The sequence below is a fragment of the Ptiloglossa arizonensis genome, chromosome 3 (assembly GCF_051014685.1).
Source record: "Ptiloglossa arizonensis isolate GNS036 chromosome 3, iyPtiAriz1_principal, whole genome shotgun sequence".
NCBI classification, from domain to species: domain Eukaryota; kingdom Metazoa; phylum Arthropoda; class Insecta; order Hymenoptera; family Colletidae; genus Ptiloglossa; species Ptiloglossa arizonensis.
This window is the reverse complement of record NC_135050.1, coordinates 20,238,644-20,256,952: the sequence shown is the minus strand read 5'-3', so window position 1 is coordinate 20,256,952 and position 18,309 is coordinate 20,238,644. Positions and strand designations below refer to the sequence as shown.

General features: G+C 45.9%; 1 protein-coding gene across 18 annotated transcripts in view; it reads left to right on the top strand.

The window, feature by feature from the left end:
- LOC143144991 (disks large 1 tumor suppressor protein-like) overlaps window positions 1-18,309 on the top strand; it is a 796,996-nt gene that overhangs the window by 634,770 nt on the left and 143,917 nt on the right. For all 18 annotated transcript variants that reach the window (XM_076307933.1, XM_076307928.1, XM_076307927.1 and 15 more), the window contains one exon: window positions 17,799-18,074. In XM_076307933.1, the coding sequence (XP_076164048.1) occupies window positions 17,799-18,074 (276 nt within the window). The remainder of the gene's footprint in view (window positions 1-17,798; window positions 18,075-18,309) is intronic.

Genomic DNA, 18,309 nt, shown 5'->3' with positions numbered 1-18,309 from the left:
CCAAGGGGCGCGCGGTTATCCATGCCGGATAATTGGAGCTTCCGGTGGCTAATACGATCACGAATTAATGGATCGTCAAAACCCCTCGGCTGCTGGGACCCGCGTTGCACGTAATAACGACCGGTTGATGAACACGGGTTCTGGCAACGCGCCAAATCGTGCCACGATTTCGATTCGAGTTATAATTCAATGTTATTTAAATCGTTCGAACAACGTGCAAGTGTTTGCAACCAACGTGGCCCGCGTAACGTTCTTACGTCTCATCGAACAAACGTACGAGAATCTTGTCCGAAGCGAGAGAGAAAAAAAAAAAGAAACGCAGAATTCGCACGCATCGTGAATATTTAACTCTCTTCTCCGACATTAACCGCGGGAACCAACGGGTCCTAGGTTAACGTTGTTTGCGTTAATTCGCGACGCGAAGTTAATAACGTTCCCGTATTCGTACTCTTACCCGATGTAAAAATTCTTTTGATTTTCCACCGACGGTCCGGAATTATTTAATTAACGGAGCACGCCGTAGCTACGTTTCCCGCGTAATTATCAGAACATCTCGAAATGTGGCACGGTTGCGTAACACGAAGATGTAAGGGGGGGGGGGGGGAAATAAAGAAAAACTTGGCTCAATATCGTTGATGAGCGTGGTAAAAATATTCCGCTATTAGGAACGTTTACGATGCAAGTTTTTCGAAAGCAACGCCGCGATATGTACGGGCGTGTACTTGTAATTTTTGGAACGCGAAATATTCGTGCGGGGGGCCGCGAAGAAAAAGTTCCTCGTTGATTACCCGAAAGATCCGTCGGAATAACCATTAGGATATTAATGCGGCTCTGCCCATCCATCGTTTTGTTCGAGACGCGAGCAGAGAAACGAACGTACGCCGTTTGCCAAGCCGCGTGTAAACTTTTTGCAATTTCGCTCGGGTGTCTGGGACGCATCAGACTGATTGCGATCCGTGCACGCCAAGTCGCCGATAATAATGTGATTTATTATTCGCTGAAATCGCGGTGGCTCCGATTATAATTAGATACCGTCGTCTATGCAAATGTCTGCTGCTCGGTCGATTTCCTTTTTTTTTCTCGTTTGAAAAAAAGAAAAAAAAAAAAAAGAAACATCGAATACGAGGGAAGCGAGAACGATGCAAGCGCGCGTACCGAATATTTACCGAAATTTTACGCGTCGTTTGAACGATACTTTTACCCGATATTCGTATTTCTTACGCGAGTTTCGCGTCGCATCGGTCGCAAGATCATTACCAGCTGGATTGTCCGAATATTTCTTCGAAACACGTCGAACGAATTTAGAAATTCAAAATCTGTTCCAACAACGACGAATCAGTTGTCCAGCGTTCGGTGCACCAACGATGGGTCACGAAGACGTTCGATCTTTCGAAATTGAAAAATTGAAAAATTGAAAAAATATTCCGATGATCGCGAGTTCTCTAGCGTACCGAGTTTCAAGCGAGTCCCTGCATCGGATAATTACGATCATCCTATCCCACGTAGTTTACCATTCTTGCGGTATTAGTCGAACCTTCCTGTTGGTCCGTACGAGGAGTCCATTATCCCTGTACCGAGCATCGAAACTCCGACATTAACCCGGGAAGTTGGTAAGCGGCTTCGGTGGGCCATTACGAAGCTAGAAAAACGGGCCGAGCGGGGGATAGAGGGGGCGGTGTCTGGATGCGTTGGACAACGTTTTTCTTCGGGATAAAGCTGCAATTAGTCGGCGCGCTCGGTGCCAGCCAAAACGATAGAAGCTTTCGGATGGCTACGAGTGGGAGGATCAGCGGAGAGCGACGAGTACAACGAAACACAGAAGTGCATAAAGTCCAGTGGCGATCCGACGCCTCGTAGTTGGAGTTTCTCCAATTTTCCTAATGTGCTCGCGCCTCGTCGAGCGGTGCGGAGCGGTGCGGAGCGGTGCGGAGCGGAGCGGAGAAGCGGGCCGTAGTTTTCGAGTTTCGAGAACTACACTCCGGGGCCCCTCGTTTCACCTCGTCTCTCACCTTGGATCGGCGAACAAGCAAGACGTATCCGCGGCAAGACTCGAAAACTTCTCGGTATTTACCCCTCGAAGACTTCCGACGCTCCCTGGCACGATGCCGGCAGGCGTCCACAATTTTACGCGCCGCGACCTTTCGCCGAATCGTCGAGCTATTAATGGAACAAAAATCACTCTACCGAAATGGGGAAATGAATTTTTCACCGGCCTCGCGGATTTCGAAACGATCGGGCCTCGCTAATTTCGGTGTAACCGGCGACAGACCGACGACCTTCTCGTCGAACTCGGCTAATGGACGCTAATCGGAGAATCTCGCGCGGGAACGCGAACCCTCCTCGATCGATGGTCGAAAACACGATTCGGAAATACGCAGCGAACGAACGAAAATATTGGTTTCCTTCGAAAATCGAATTTTGCTGCCGAAAAATACGCCATCGTACGCTTCTTCGAACGTATTTTAACGGATCGCGTAAAGAGTGATCGAACGGATTCATTTCTCCGTTGAACGTATTTGAAAACGAGACTTTTCAACGAAAACGAATCGTTCTCTTCGAAGAGCTACCGTTTACTCATTTCTCGAAATAACGAAACAATAACACAGAATAATGTATAAAAATTCAAAGTTAATCCTAGGCTGCAAGCGCTGAAATTCCTGCCGAACGCGATACGCGACGCTGTTCGACGATCTTCCAACATCGAGAACTTAACGCGAACGTTGCTACGAGTTGAGAAAGGTCTCTAGATTTGACTGAACGTGCGATTATCACGGGAAGAAATCAAAGCTATTTTTATCGATCGTGGTGATCCCTCGATCGGTCCTAAATCGAGAACAATGCGATTCGTTAGAAGGCACGATGACGTAGGTAGGCAGGCCTGGGCTGGATGGAAGATGCACCGTGACGACACGCTCTGCATACCCGTTTCCGGCCTCGCGGGTGCAACGGGATACCGAACAGCGCAGCGTGAACTCTGTTGCGCGAACGCGAGCCTCCGAGAAACACGGTCCTTCCGTGGAAATCGAAAACCAAGGTTGCAACGTGCAACCGGGCTGGTTGCGCTGCGAATTGTTGCGCAATCGTCGGGCAACAACGAATCCGTTGCGCAAAAATCTATCGAAACGAGAACGAGGAAAGATTATCTTCGAAGCCTTCCTAAATTCCGAGCGCACACGCGCGAACCCGTTACCCTCTGTAATGCGTATTAATCGTCGGCTCAAGATAGGTGATTTCATTCCGGGTTGCGTAAGAGACTGTTGATCCCTCGAGATACGATGCAACGATGTCAGGATCCGAAACAGGCTCCGTAAATCCTTCCCGAGCGAACCCACGAGAAATCGACGTGGGTGAACCTTTCGCCTTCGATCGTACCATTTTTTTCGTGCACGCGATAATGCACTCGCGGAGTTGCAATTTTTTTAACGCGACCTTCGAGCGACAGGAAGAAAGAGTTCGGACGATATTTCGCAACGACGGAGTGATCGCAATTTCGTTTACATTACGAGGAAATATTGCGCGCTGTACAATCTGCGCGTAATGCATTCTGAAGAAGAAGTTTGAAGAAAAAGGAGAATTCGAACTTGAAAGAGGAATACTTTCCAAACGTTCGAGAATCTTGGATTTTGGGAGAGGTTGATTCGTTCGTTGTGACAGGATTTATGAAACACGTATTTTGCAAAGGACAGTAGTCGGAACGAGAGTGCATCGAATCCTGGACGAATGGGATGTTGCGGGGAAAGAAAGTGCATTACGTTGCTAATGTATACGATTCGATGCAACAGGTCTTGCCGGTAGAGCTTACCGGCGAGAGTTCTCTCTTCGTGGCGTGTAAAATTGTGCAAGACACGTTTTCTCTGTTAGGACGGGCGAAGATGTCGCTGACGCGAACCATGTATTGCTACAGTAGGCGAACTTCGAAGCCGAGATTATCCAAGGAACGCGATTCATGGTCCATAACCACTTGAACCACTTGATCCTCGAGTCTCTCTGTCGGGTGTCAAGTGCAGGGGCGATACTCGATTGCCTCATGGAGATGCGTGGCACAAATCTACGGTCAGCAGATGTTTACCGTTGATGCAACAATCGTTGTGTCACCCGGCACGTGACCGCGATAGCGTACGTTTCATTTACATACCGCAATCGCAGTCGCTCGTTCCCAGCGTTCATTCAACGCTTTTCCATTGTGATTTCTGACGGGGGTTGAGTCGATCCTTCTCGTCCGAATATTGTTCCAGGATCGCATCGAGTCGATCCTCGTTCGCTTCGTTTATTTTCCGTGCTACAATTTCTTGCTAGAATTTTATTAAAATTTACCGATAGAAGTGACTCGAGAGTAAACATCCTTGCAACTTTGAGACACCGAAGTCCAAGGTCTTTCGTACCTTTCTTCGTCGATACCTGACCAGAGGTTCGCTCGTTCATTGTCGTATCTACTCGCTGGAGGTGACTATTAAATAATTTTCGGTTCGTGATTTTCAGATCGGTGAGATCGAAAGCAAAGCAGCCTAGTTACCCACGAGAGTTACGGTGCTGAACGCGCACTCGAGATTCTTTTTTCCCGCGAGAGAAAGTTCTCCCTAAGTCAGTGGCCCTCGATTTTCCCCGTAGCGTTCTCGCATCAAGACCATTGGCTAGCTTCGCTGTACTAAATTCTCCAACGTTAGAACCGTGGAATCTCGAGTCGGACCATGCCCTTGACCAACCGCTTAAAATTGTTGGCACCGAGGATGGACAAGAGTATCGTGATTAGCTGTAAGAATTTTAGACGCGGTTCTACTCCAGAACGATCACGCTCCTTCTGTAAAATGTTTGTAAAACATCCATGGAAAATGTTTAGTACGAGATTTTAATTTCTAACGAGTTGCAATTCCATGGGAAGATAAATTAAACTTGGAATTAAAATTTTCAGCAATAGAAAAGGAAGAGTTGTAATCTCTATTAAGAGACGATCGGGCTAAACTTACACGCGAATGCTTGATTAAAAAATCGAAACCGCGCTGTTACGACCTGAATTACCCTTCAAATATCAAAGAATACTCACGTTTTGTACGAACGCGGAGAAAGTGAATCGCCAACAGCTCAGGACCGTATAAGAAACACGACAAACCAGCTCGAAGGAATAAACATGTTCTTCGTAATATAGTATATCCGGATAACCTCGTCGCCGATGACCTTGCAATCGATGCGACGCGAAGCTCGCGCAAGAAGAGGACGAAGAAGAATTTTAATTTCTAGCTAGACGATGATACGAGACGTAGATATTTATTATAAATGGACAACGTAGAAACGAGCGGCGCGTGAACCGTTACGTTGAAAAGAAACGGGGACATTTCGCGTATGCGGTGTGACGCGTGAAGAATTCGCGTGGAAATTTCGCAAACCGTAAAGAAATATCTGCAAGAGAAGAATGTCGATCCACCGGGATCTAGGTACACGTAATCGTACCAGCGATTCGTGCTCCACGTTCTTTCGTGAAACTCGCAACAGTGCCAGTTTGATCGGTATTTTTAAATAGTTATCGATGCACGGGATTTCAATCTTTCCGCGAGAACAAATATTCGCGATAGAAATGAATTCGAGCACACGAGACCGATTGCTTTGGGTAAACAAAATGAGTTTCTATCGCCTCGTACGCGCGATCGGATACTTTTGGCCGTATGTACATCTTGGTCGAAACGATGTAATAATCGTAAAAGTGATTTTTCTAGAGTGTTGGAATACAACGACATTGAACCGTGCAGTACTTGAGAAGTCAAGGAATGGTGGATGAGCTCGATACCGGCTTTCCTATTTTTTCCGTTGGTGTGCCGACGTGATCGTTACAATCTGTTCAGTTGTTCGTAACCGTACTCCGCTGCACGAGTGTCCTATTTACATTTCTTCTTGTGCTAAACAATTCCATAATCCTACATAGAGCGATTCGGAACGTTACCAAAGTGTCTAGATATAGTCGATCGAATCGTGCAGCGCGATATTGTATATCGTAATCGTCCGATTACAGGTAAACGAGAATCGTTTGGATGAACAAGCAGCCCCTAACTCGAAAAAAAGGGACGGGCCGCGATCGTTTACGTAAATTTTCATTGCCATCGGTGTCCGCGTTCCACGTTGTGGCCCGCGTGCACGCGCTAGTAACGAAAGGAATGCCAATTTTGAATAAACAAATGAAATACGAAACGGTAGTATTCGAAAGGAACATTAATTCACGCAAGATTAAAAAATTCCCCGCGGCTAACGAAGCTTCCGTGCGCGGAATTGGTTTCACCGATGCGCATTTTAATTAAAATACAAGAGCGACCCTCCCCTAACACCATTGCCGGAAATTCAAAGAGCCAAGGGATAAAATTGCGGTACGCCCGTTTCAGCTATCGCTTTTTGGCGAGAACGCGAAATGTATTTCTGGCCCTTTGACGCGGCGACAAGGCTCGCGATGTTTCCTTGGGAATGCACCAGGAAGCGAGTCTTTTCGTTTTAATTTTCAAAGACAAAAGCCGGCTCGAGTTCCCTATCGCGTTAATTCCGCTTAACGCGACTCGGTTTCTCGCCTTCTCCACGCACCTTACGCGCCCGCCTGCCCGCCCGCTTGCGTTACTTGCGTTACTTTACCGTGTAATATATATGCTCGACTTGCCCAACTCACCGTGGAGGAAGTATTAAGTTTAAAAGTAAATTTCACGTCCTGAATTCGTTACTTGGAATTAATATCCCGCCACGTTGCACGGGAGCGTTTCTCGGTGTTACGATGACCGAAGATATCCCAGCGAGTGATCGGTGGATCGACTTCTCCGAATCGAGGAGTCGATCACCGGTGATCTCGAATCGAAAACTCGATTTTAAGTTTTTCACGATCTCTCGATCGTAAATCTTCCGTCGGGTCCTGTACGACCCGCATCTCCACGATGCACTGTTCTTCTTCGACCGGAGCTGTTACAATAGATGCAAGTAGATGCATCTGTATGCACCTGTATTTTCTTACTTTTCTCGTTGTATTAAAAACAAGAGTTCCGGAAGATTTTTGATCCGAAGATTTTCACTGTACAATCGAACGTAATCTCGATGATTGAAGTACATCGAGAATGTATTTCGTACACGTTTTGTAGTAAAATTCTCGAAATCAATTCCACGGAATATTTGAGTCGATCGCTCCTCCGTGAAAAAAAGAAGAAAAAACAATGTCAGAGAGAGCATTAAATTTTCCTTTCGAAATAGTGGAATCCGCTTTCGAACGGAAGCTAAGATAATTAGGGTAAGGAACAGAGACAACCGAGATCCGCTTGTTCGACGGGAGAATTTGAACGTTCGAGGAATTAATTCGAAGACGAGGGTGCTTTAATCGAAACGTTCCGCTCCGAAATACGAGAAAATGATTATGTTATTAAGATATTAAAAGATTCTTCGGGCTGGAAGCGGAGCGGGGCTTAAACGGGTCGGCGGACTTTAGCGCGTCATCTCGGCCTTAATAACGCGGCTGCCAGTCTGCAGCCCCTTTTTAGGAGAATCTGCTATTTATGGCGACGAAGGCGAGGACCGAGCATTCCTGTCGGATACACCCGGTAATTTCATTCGTCGTTAAACCGGTGGCTGGCTCGAATCGCTTCGCGGCGTTCACGCCGCCGCGTCGAGGCGAACGTAAGCTCCCTATAAACTCTCGAAACCAAGAGTCGGGTGATTTTTGACAGAGATCTCCCGCGCCTTGTCGAGAGGATTTTATTATTTACCAAAATGACCGACCCGGTCGCGGGGGAATCCTCGAGGTGGATTTCATTTTACGCCACGCGACTTCAACGCTCCGAATTGGCGGAACGATCGCCTTTAAGACTTTTCTTTTTTTTGTTTTAGATAAGCTAAATTGTGTATTTAAATTCTACTCGAAGAAACGAAGTTGACTCGCGCAGGAGGAGAAACGCGTTCACTCGAAAATTAATCGTTTCCACGACGCGACGCGTTCTTATCTAAACGGTACATTTATTACCGGAATAATAACGAGCGCGTATTTCCGCGGATAATCGAATCGGTCCGGTTTGTAAGAATCGTCTCGAAACGGAATAAGAAAATTTTGCAAGGAAACGAGGATCTCGATCACGGTGGTGTATTTTGTACGAAGAATCTTCAAAGATTGCATAAATTTAGTACACGGTGCATTCCACGCTGTAAAATATTCCTACGGTGCATGAAGAACATATAATGAATGCTCGGTGCTCTTCGAGCGGCTTTTAACCTCTTAGAAGGTACGAAAACGTCAGATTTATGGGATCTTCGTGTTCTTGTTGGAATAACTTTCACAATGTTGAACCAGAGAAGCGGAAGTTACCTGTTCAAAAATTCCAAGTATACATATTGAAGTCTACGGTGCTGTATAACATTCTGGAACTTGATTCCGGATAGGAAGCAATTGAATTAGTTCCGGTTGTAAACGCGTGTGTTGTTTGTCGATTCAACGATAATCGGTATCGTCCTTCTCACCTCGGTGCGAGAGATTCGGTCTGTACGCGAATAATAAAAATGAAACGCGAAACGACTCGTAGACGTTCACTTCCATCGATTCGCGAGTGTCGTCGCGCGTGAAGAATAGTTTTCGAATATTGAAATCGTTCTCGGTTTCGATTAAACGTATCGCTTCTCGATGTGATAATAATTATTCAAGAGCGCGAGAGAACGGATCGCGAGATGTTTCGCTCGCACAGAATTTATAGACGCGTTTCTCCGCTACGACGAAAGAAATTCACTCGATCGATTAATTAATTCGCCGACGTGACGGTAATTATGATTCGAAACGAACATATCGCTCCCCGATGGGACGATTATTATTTAAGAGCTCGATTGCGCAAAGATCGCGATAAAGAGGAATATCTCGTAATGTTTCGCTCGTTCGTATTTATAGACGTTTTTCTCCACCGTCTCTGCAAGAAATGAACTCGATCGATCAATTAATTCACCGAAGTGATGGTAATTATCGTCAAGGTCGGCTCGAAATCACGAATACTGTCTGTGGTGTTCCACGTACTCGACCGATATTAAAGACCCGATGATCGAAGGCTCGAGTAACGATCAAATTACTCTCGATTTTAAACAAAAATATCGCTCCTCGACGCGACGATCATTACTCGAGAGAGAAACGCGCGATAAAGAGTAAATCTCGAAACGTTTCAACCGGTCCAATTTACCGGCGAGTGTGGTCGCGCGAGAAAAAGAAATTGGAGTCGATCTAAATTAATTCGCCGAGGGTACGGTAATTATTGTCAAGGTCAGCGTGGCCCGAAATCACGACTATTTGCCACGAAACGCGGCTATCTTTACCCACGGTTGGGAGCCGCGTTCCGACAAAGGCCAACGAATATAGCCGACGGTTCCGAGTCGCGATGTTAATTCAAAACACGAACGGCATGGACTCTCGGACCGTCGGAGTCTCCCGAGCCAAGATTCCGAGACCACCGTGTTGCTCTTTAACGCCACGTCCACCCAACACACATGGAAACCAACCCCACCAACTTGCGTCGATTCTGCTAACGAAATTACCACCGGTGGTGGTCGGGCGTCCGAATTGATCTCAAGCTCGTTGAAACGGTCGATCTCGAATTATTTTTAAATACCTCAGAAGAGTATCGAACCGTCGAATCAAAATTATTCGTAAAATAAATTGGTGATTACAAACACGGTGATACGAAAAAACGTTCAGTGTTCGATCGCGGAAAGGGTTAAATTGCGTATGGTAAAAGTAATAGGTGTATTGACAAGAAAATGGAATTTTAGTACAATCGATCGTCGTGGCAATGGACGATGCATCGACGCTACGTAAACACGAATCTTTATTTACCGATCAACGCGCAGAAACTCGAGCCACGACGCACGAGCGACAATTTTGTCGTTCGTCGAGCGAAATTACGCAACGGGTCAAACCGCTAATGTTTCAACGACTCTGCAAAAACGTGGAACGAAGAATGGAAAATCTGCGCTCCACCGCGCTCGCTAACAATTACGGAACCATTTTTTTTTCTCTTTCTTTTTTTTTTACGGAAATAATGCTTTCGCGTGCTCTCCGCAAAAGTATCGAGTTTCGACTTCGTAATGGTTGTACAGTCTCGTGTTCTAGACGAGAGAAATTCTCTCGACGTGTAATTCGCGCAATGCCAAACTAACCGTGGTTCGTCCCGTTTTCCACTTTACGGAAAATGTTCGACCGACGAGCGGTATTTTAACACCGATGCCTTCGTGAAAAATAATCCAACACCGGGATACTGCTGCATTTGAGATTAAAAACCTCGGTCGACTTTACTTATTTTATTTTCACCTTTACTCCGTTTGTACGGGAACCGCGTTCCACGATACATCGTTCGAACGAATTAAATTTTGTAATGTTTCAAAGTCGATAATCTCGCGACGTAATAAAAGAATACATTTTACGCTCTACGGTATAGTCGAAATTGCTTCGAAAAAATGATCGGTTACGATTCAGATCGGATCGCCCTAAAGTGTCAACACGGGCGAAGAACTCTCTCAGGTAATTCCAGAAAGAGTAAAATTCTAAAAATTACAAAACGGGTACAATCGAACAGGTAACGGTATCAAAGATTACCACGGGTCAAATAAACGACAGAGAGCCTCTCGTCCGATATTTAAAAACGCCGCTCAACGTTCGCGATTTTATTTGAACAGTTACTCCACTTCTACGGAGAACTGGTCCTGTAATACATTATTGAGATTTCGGGGACAACGGTGACGTAATATTTACAAGTCAATAATCTCGGACGCGTGGGACACTTCTTGAAATTACGCAACAATGTTTCCCGATATATTTTACGCTCTGCTTGTACACGTTCAAAGCCAGGTTCGTAAAAAAATAATCTCTCGAAGTGTCGAACAACTTGGAAGAACCGTTGGACGTTTCTAGAGCGCTCTCCCAAAAATGACGAAACGGGTACGGGATCTTATAAACGGTGATCAAAGGTAGCCGGGATTCGAATAAACGTAAGAAACAACGGGGAAAATCTCCCGTGGTGGATCGAGGGAAGCCATAAATCTTCGCGTCTCGTCGTTGCTAGCCGTGTGACTGACCACGGACGGCTTATTTCGGTACTCGTATCTTCGTCGTGCAGTACGCGTGCCGCTGGTATATTTTCACAGTCGGTTGGAAATAGTCGGCCACTGGTCTAATATTATAATAGCGATGACTGCCGCGCGGCACGAGCGAGCGAGCGAGCGAGCGAACGAACGAACGAACGAGCGAGCACAGTCGAGAGTCGCGGTTGAAACGGCCGCCAGTTTCGAGCGTGTGACGCTCCGCGGGAACGAGAACGCGACCGGATAACGTTACTTCTTGCTCGTCGTGACAGAACTGTCGCAGTTTCGCGATTTCCAGCCTTCGAGGAAGGTTGACTGTTCCGTGTCCACTTAGCGCGGAAGTCGTATTCCCGCTCGTTTACGCGCGAAAACGGTTCCTCTCGGCTCGATACGCGACAACCAGGCGGACGATTCAGTTTCCTCGACGATCCTCGACGATTTGTGGAATTAACGGCGACTCGTTGATCCCTTTCGTCGATCGTTCGTGACCCTTTCCCAAGATAAATCCAAGTGCGCAGTGTCGTTGTAAGTTTGCGAATTTTCCGCTCGAGAAGGCAACCCGTAACGCGCCGCGAGTCTCCGCGGCTGCTCGCGCGCGATCCGGCCGCGTAAATTTATGCGAACGTCAACGGCGTATTAATCTTCGTTCCCGTCGTGAATTTTCCGCGATGTTACGTAACGCTCCGATACCGATTACACACTCGATAATACGATCCCGTGCCGTGCTCGTAAATAATTCACGTGATTCCCGCGTTACCTGCCCGCGGTTAGAAAAAGCTGCTTCGTGGATCTCCTAGTGCGAGGTGCACCGCGTGCTCGAACGTTGCATCGAAACTTTTGCGCGATATGGAACACACCTCTTCGAGAGATGTTCGAGAAGGGGGACGAGAATTTTGGATAATTTTATAGCTGATATACTCGTGGAATTTGTTTCTTTTTTTTCGCGTTAAAAAGAGCCGAGGAATTTGTATATTTTCACGCGCAAGGTGCACCGCGTGCTCGATCGTTGCATCGAAAAGTGTGAAATAAAATACACCTCCTTGAAAGATATTCGAGACGGGGGACGAGAATTTTGGATAATTTTGTAACTTCTGTACTCGTGGAATTTGTTTCTTTTTGTTTGTTTTTTTTTCGCGTTAAAAAGAGCCGAGGAATTTGTACATTTTCAGGTGCAACGCGTGCTCGATCGTTGCATCGAAAAGTGCGAAATAGAATACACCTCCTTGAAAGATGTTCCAGAAGGGGGACGAGAATTTTGGAAAATTTTGTAGCTTCTGTACTCGAGAAATTTGTTTCTCTTTTTGCGTTAGGAGAAGCTGTGTAATTCGTAAAGTTTCACGTGCAAAGTGCAACGCGGCTATCGAGTGAGACAGAACGCTCTTTCGTCGACGGATGATCGCAATGTATCGACGATGAACGTCTTTCAAGGTACGGTGGCGTTCAAACCCGAAAACGTTTCTCGTAATCGTGGTCGACACAACCGAAAAACGATCGAGGTTAAACGACGCCCACCGATGGAGAATGAAAATTTTTGTATTTTTCTTCGCATCCTCGTGAGAATTTTAACAACGGATTGGCCAGGTTCTCCGGATGAAAACGAGTCCAAACACGACCTCGTTCGGCCGAACTCGAATTGTTCGAGCGACAATACCGCGAGCCCCGTGCGCCGGACACGTAGAATTAAAAATAGTCCGAATGAGGTCGTGTTTGGACTCGTTTCCATCGGGCGCGCCTCGTCGATCCGTCGGTGATATTCTCGGGAAGATGCGACGAAAAATATGAAAATTTCGTTATTCGTCCACTTGGACCTCGCGTCCCCTCTCTCGGAATGGTAACAAAAATGGAGCGCGTATCCGTTTTAGGGTACGACCGGGCGAACATCTTTCATGGTAGTTTCGTTTCGTGGACGAATGAAAATTACTCGACGTGTACAGTGGCGCGATAAAAGTAACGACACCCGAACGTTTTTAAATGCGATTTCGATATTCGATGGACACGTGGTGAAGTGAAATTCGGTGAATGTGAACGAAGAATTATATACGACTCTCTGCCCGGATCTGTCCGCCGGAGGCGCCATTAACGTCGTTATCGGCGTTTTAAGATGTTGTTAACGACGTCGGGACAGCACGCACGATGACAGCCACCATGGTGAACGGCCGGCGTAAAATGGTAAATCGTTGTTTCGCATTATGCAGCAGCCTGTCGTCGATTTATTCGCGGACCGCGAACGTATTTTTTCGATACGAAGATTCGTATTTTTTTACAGTTTAATTTTCGAGCTTTAACGGCGATAAACGTTGGACACGGAGGAATAATATCGTTGGTGGATAAAAGATTCGGATGGCACGTTTTACAAGAACAATGTCGGTGATTCTCGCGGATTGTAACGAAATTTGGCAGACTGCTAAGTCCACGTGTGTGAAAATCGTAATCGAAATTAGAATCGAAATTAAACTCGACTAAGCTTGGTATTCCAAACTCCGCGTTTATTTTTCTCGTAACTGGCTGGTCTATATACGGATTTATAGAAATTATTCTCGGTTACGATTATTGTACACGCGGACCTACAAGCCTGCCAAATTTTGTTCGAATCGGCGAGGATCACTTATCAGTGTTATCGCCCCTTGTGAGAGCAAAAATGGGGGAATTACGAGTTTCGGAGGGGAAGGGAGTTACAAGGCGGACGAAAAGGGTCGACAAATTTTATCGTACACGTAGACCTAGAAGCCCTCCAAATTTCGTTAAAATCGGTGACAATCGGTACTGACGTTTCCTTCTAAGAACAAAGTGGGGGGATTGCGAATTTCAGAGGGGAAGAAAATTGTAACAAGGCGAAAAAGGGTGGAAAAATTTTATAGTGCGCTACAAGCCCATCAAATTTCGTTAAAATCGGTGAGAATCGGTACTGACGTTTTCTTCTAAGAACAAAATGGGGGGATTGCGAATTTTAAGGAGGAAGAGATTTGCAACAAGAAGAGAAAGGGTGGAAAAATTTTATAATACGCTAGAAGCCCGCCAAATTTCGTTAAAATCGGTGAGAATCGGTACTGACGTTTTCTTCTAAGAACAAAGTGGGAGGATTACGAATTTTAGAAAGGAAGAAAATTGCAACAAGGAGAAAAAGAGTGGAAAAATTGTATAGTGCGCTATAAGCCCGCCAAATTTCGTTAAAATCGGTGAGAATCGGTACTGACGTTTCCTTCTAAGAACAAAGTGGAAAATACGAATTTCGAAGTGGAAAAGAATTGCAACGCGTTGAAAAAGGGTAGGAAAACGACGCCTTTGGTTCGCATTTAAATGTGCAGTGGAAGCTGTGGCGGTGGTGGTGGAACGAGTGGAAACGAGCAGGACAAGAGCGGTACGAAATTGTCCGACGAGCAAACAGTCTCTCTCTCTCCGCCGTGGAACCGGTTCTTCTGGGGAGGGCGGAAACGTAGCCGGATTAATTAACGATTCCATTCACCGTGGCGCGGTTGCTAATCGTCGATTAACCGACCGACAGTAGCCCGCCATAATTGCATCGTAATGTCAACGTCGCGCCTGCATCGGGGACCGTTACCCGGAGTAACTGGGATCTCCAACAACGACCTTTAGAGCGTTCCATCTGTCCGGGCCGGGTCCATAGAATGGTAATTCGGGACGATTAATTCGCGATTCCGCAGGCAATATGGGCCGATGCAGCCGCGTGCGTCAAATCTGTCGTGGCGCTCGTGATTGCGCGCGTGGGTCATCGCGATACCGAGCGACGCGCGAAATACAACATAACGGAGCGGAGCAGCCTCTTCCTCGATCCACCAGTCGATACGTTATCCGCGATCGGAACGTTTCGATGTTACGGACGGTCGATGGTCTCGAATCGTTCACGACTTATTCGGAATTAATCGTCGCGACGCGAACAACGCAACATCCGTTGGAAGATGTACGTATGTTATCGCGCGCAAGGTGGTTCTTCGTCTTTGACGTTTGAAATCACCAGTTTTCGAAACGTTACGCACCGTTGACTCGTGACACAGCGACCGAAAACCAAATTCGGTGACTCGAAGATAATCAGTGTCGTAGCGCGTTAGACTTTTCACCCTTTGCGCTCGATTCATTTCTGTACACGGGAAACTGAACGTTTTCAGTCGAAAGTAAGGATGAATCGTTGAATCAATTTGGATCTTATATCTTTGTATATTTTACGAAGCATTTTTCGCATCTCGAGTTAGAAAGTTTTTCTTGGAGATTTGAAGAATTGAACAAATTTCGGTGCATTAACTTTCGAGAGCCACTTCTCGATGAGTTAAAATATGTATTTTTATTGCATCGAAGTTCTCAGCGAGCCTTACGGTGTCCCGTAACGACTCGTTGTACGATCGTTTTGATTACACGTGTAACAACTTGTACGATTTGGTCGTTTCCTGACAACATTGTACGACAACCATCGCTCAAGTTACGATTATCGTTCGAACAGTCGTATCGAACGAATCGATAAATCGTAACGATCTCTATTAGGCTCGTGAGGTATCCGAGTCGTAATCCTGATGAAGCGGTGTTGAACTTCAGCAACGAAACGACCCTAGAACAAACACCCTTGCTGGAGTTTGGGGCCCTCTTGTTCCCGATGATTCGAATACAAGAAGAGGTTCGACTATTCTTGATTACTATTCTATACAATAATCTTCGGATCAAGGGTATTAAGGACACTCAGTCTGGAATTTTTCACTTTTTCAAACACTCATAGAAGTATACTCATGTGCGAATAACGTCCTCTAATTTTTTTCACGCGAGACAATCGTGACACCACCATTTAATCTTTCGTGGAGATACGAGCAAGATCAACTTCAGCGAGAAGAACATCTACAGTTCAATGATTTGCTGACATATTCGATGCAAGAGGCGTACTCGAAAATATTTCTAACGAGGATTCGTCAACCACTATTGTTACGCGTAAAACAAAAAAAAAAAAAGAAGCAAAAGTAGATCTTGCACTTCGATGAAAGCAAGTCAATCGTCTCCTGCGGTTCGAATACGCGCGCCAAAAAATATTACAATTTTTTCTGTCAAGAATCTTTTTCGCGCCAGCGAGAACGAAACCAAATTCTTCGAGTTTGCGTTCAGAATAAATTCGGAAGAAAATAAAAATAAAAACGAAATGGGTTTTCCAAAATCTTGTCAACAAATTCGTCGAACCGACAAAAACGAAATTAGGTGTTCATTGTTGCTGGAACGATCCTCGATCGTTCTCCTCGCGAATGGATTCGGAGTTCAAGTACAAGGGATCATAACGCGATTAAACGGCCGTCACCATTTCCGCGATAACTACCATGACCGACCGCCATCGATCCAGAGTTCTCCGCGACCTAATCTGCTACTCTGCGGGTCTCAAAATCAATTAACTAGTTAACTCCTTCGCTCTGCGGGACGCTCTGTCCCTCGTGTAATTAGGAACTGACCCGTACCGGATTAGCGGTGTAATCTCTGCTTTCTGTTGCACATACGGTGCATTCTTCGTTCCGGTTCTCGATTTCTTTCGATTTTCGCTCGTCCTCTCTTCTAACCGGGTTTCTTCTCGATATCTACCGAAACGGTATTTTTCGACGAGGAAGTTCTTCTTTCAAAGTTCGTTCGAGTGCTCTTTCCGAGTTCATTTTTAGAGTCGTTCGAAGTTGGACAAATCCTGGGAACTTCGTTCCTACGACAATCTCGTAAAAATCTCGTAACACTCGCGAAACCCTCGAGCGAGTAGACGTTGGCTCGGTGTTTACTCTTACAACAGTCTGAGCGAAGTACTATCCTCTCTGGACCGATTGCTTATTCGCGTATCAAAGAGCGAGCCGAGGTGTCGCGCAAATACATTTAACCGTAAAAATTGACGACTGGTGCTCCACAGTCTCCGTCGCGAGAGTCGTGGTACGTATACGGAATACAACATACTTGGTGTGCTTAACCGGTACGACACGTATTTGTAAGATATTTTTCCACCGATACGATTACAGTGGACGCAAACTCGAGCGTTCCCTCGAGGGAACGTCCCTTTGGTAAAATATACTTATAATCTTCGGACAAACAGTTTACGAACATCCGTGCAGTTTGTGTACACAATTCTCGAACCGCTGACGAAGTTAACTACAGCGCTTATGTAAAGTTCCAATCGTGTTTTCGCAAGGACCCGACCCGCGGTCGGAACTCTTTAAGCAGCTTAAACCTTTCCACCTTTTTTAATCACTTTCGAAAGCGTACTCCGAAAGTAGACGTCCGAAATGAATCGCACGACGTACGCGCTCGTTGTTCGAACGATTTTTCAAGTGTACATCGATCATTAACAACGTGTACGCGACCCGTAAAATTTACCGCCGAGAAACACTATGCTGAACGTGTACAGTCTGTTTCGGTACAATGGAATATCTCTCGAGCAATCGTTGTGGTATCGAAAACATATTTTTACAAACGGGGAAAGGTGAAAGCAATATTTATACCGTATAATGTCTCCCTTCGTATCGAATAGTAACTTTAAAAAAATATTTCTAACAATGTCGTTTCTTCGCGAGATATTTCACCGTACGGAGATAAAACGAGTAATTCAATTTCTCTTCGTTTTAATTCGACTTGTAATTATTAATATCGGTACGGTGTTCGTCGCGAGACAAGGCAAAGGAAACGATCTTTCTTTCGTTGTATTTCACCTCGCAATTATCTTGTATAGGCCGATGATCGGTATCGTGACGGTGTTTAATGAAAAAAATTTGTCAACGTTTCAGGTGAACGGAGACGATGACTGGGAGTACGAGGAGATCGTCCTCGAGAGGGGTGGCGCCGGTCTTGGGTTCAGCATCGCCGGGGGTACGGACAATCCACACTTTGGCAATGACACCGCCATTTACATCACGAAACTTATACCGGGTGGCGCTGCGTCCGCGGACGGACGTTTGCGCGTCAACGACACGATACTGCAGGTGAACGATGTGTCCGTTGTCGACGTACCGCACGCAGCGGCTGTCGACGCGCTCAAACGAGCGGGCAACACCGTTAAACTAGTAAGTTTTCTCCACTCTGCTCTAACCTTCGAACGTTCTTACATTTCACCGTACATACGAGGTAGAGTTTAAGTAACAAGTGTTCCGAATCTACGAAATTTATATCTTTGCCTTTGTAACGCGAGAAGAAAAATGCAGTAGCATCAGGTTGCATCTGTTGTAGTTTCAACGATAGAAAAACGATTATTTTGAGAACGTTGTAGGTCGAAATAGACCCGAGAGATACACTAGGGAA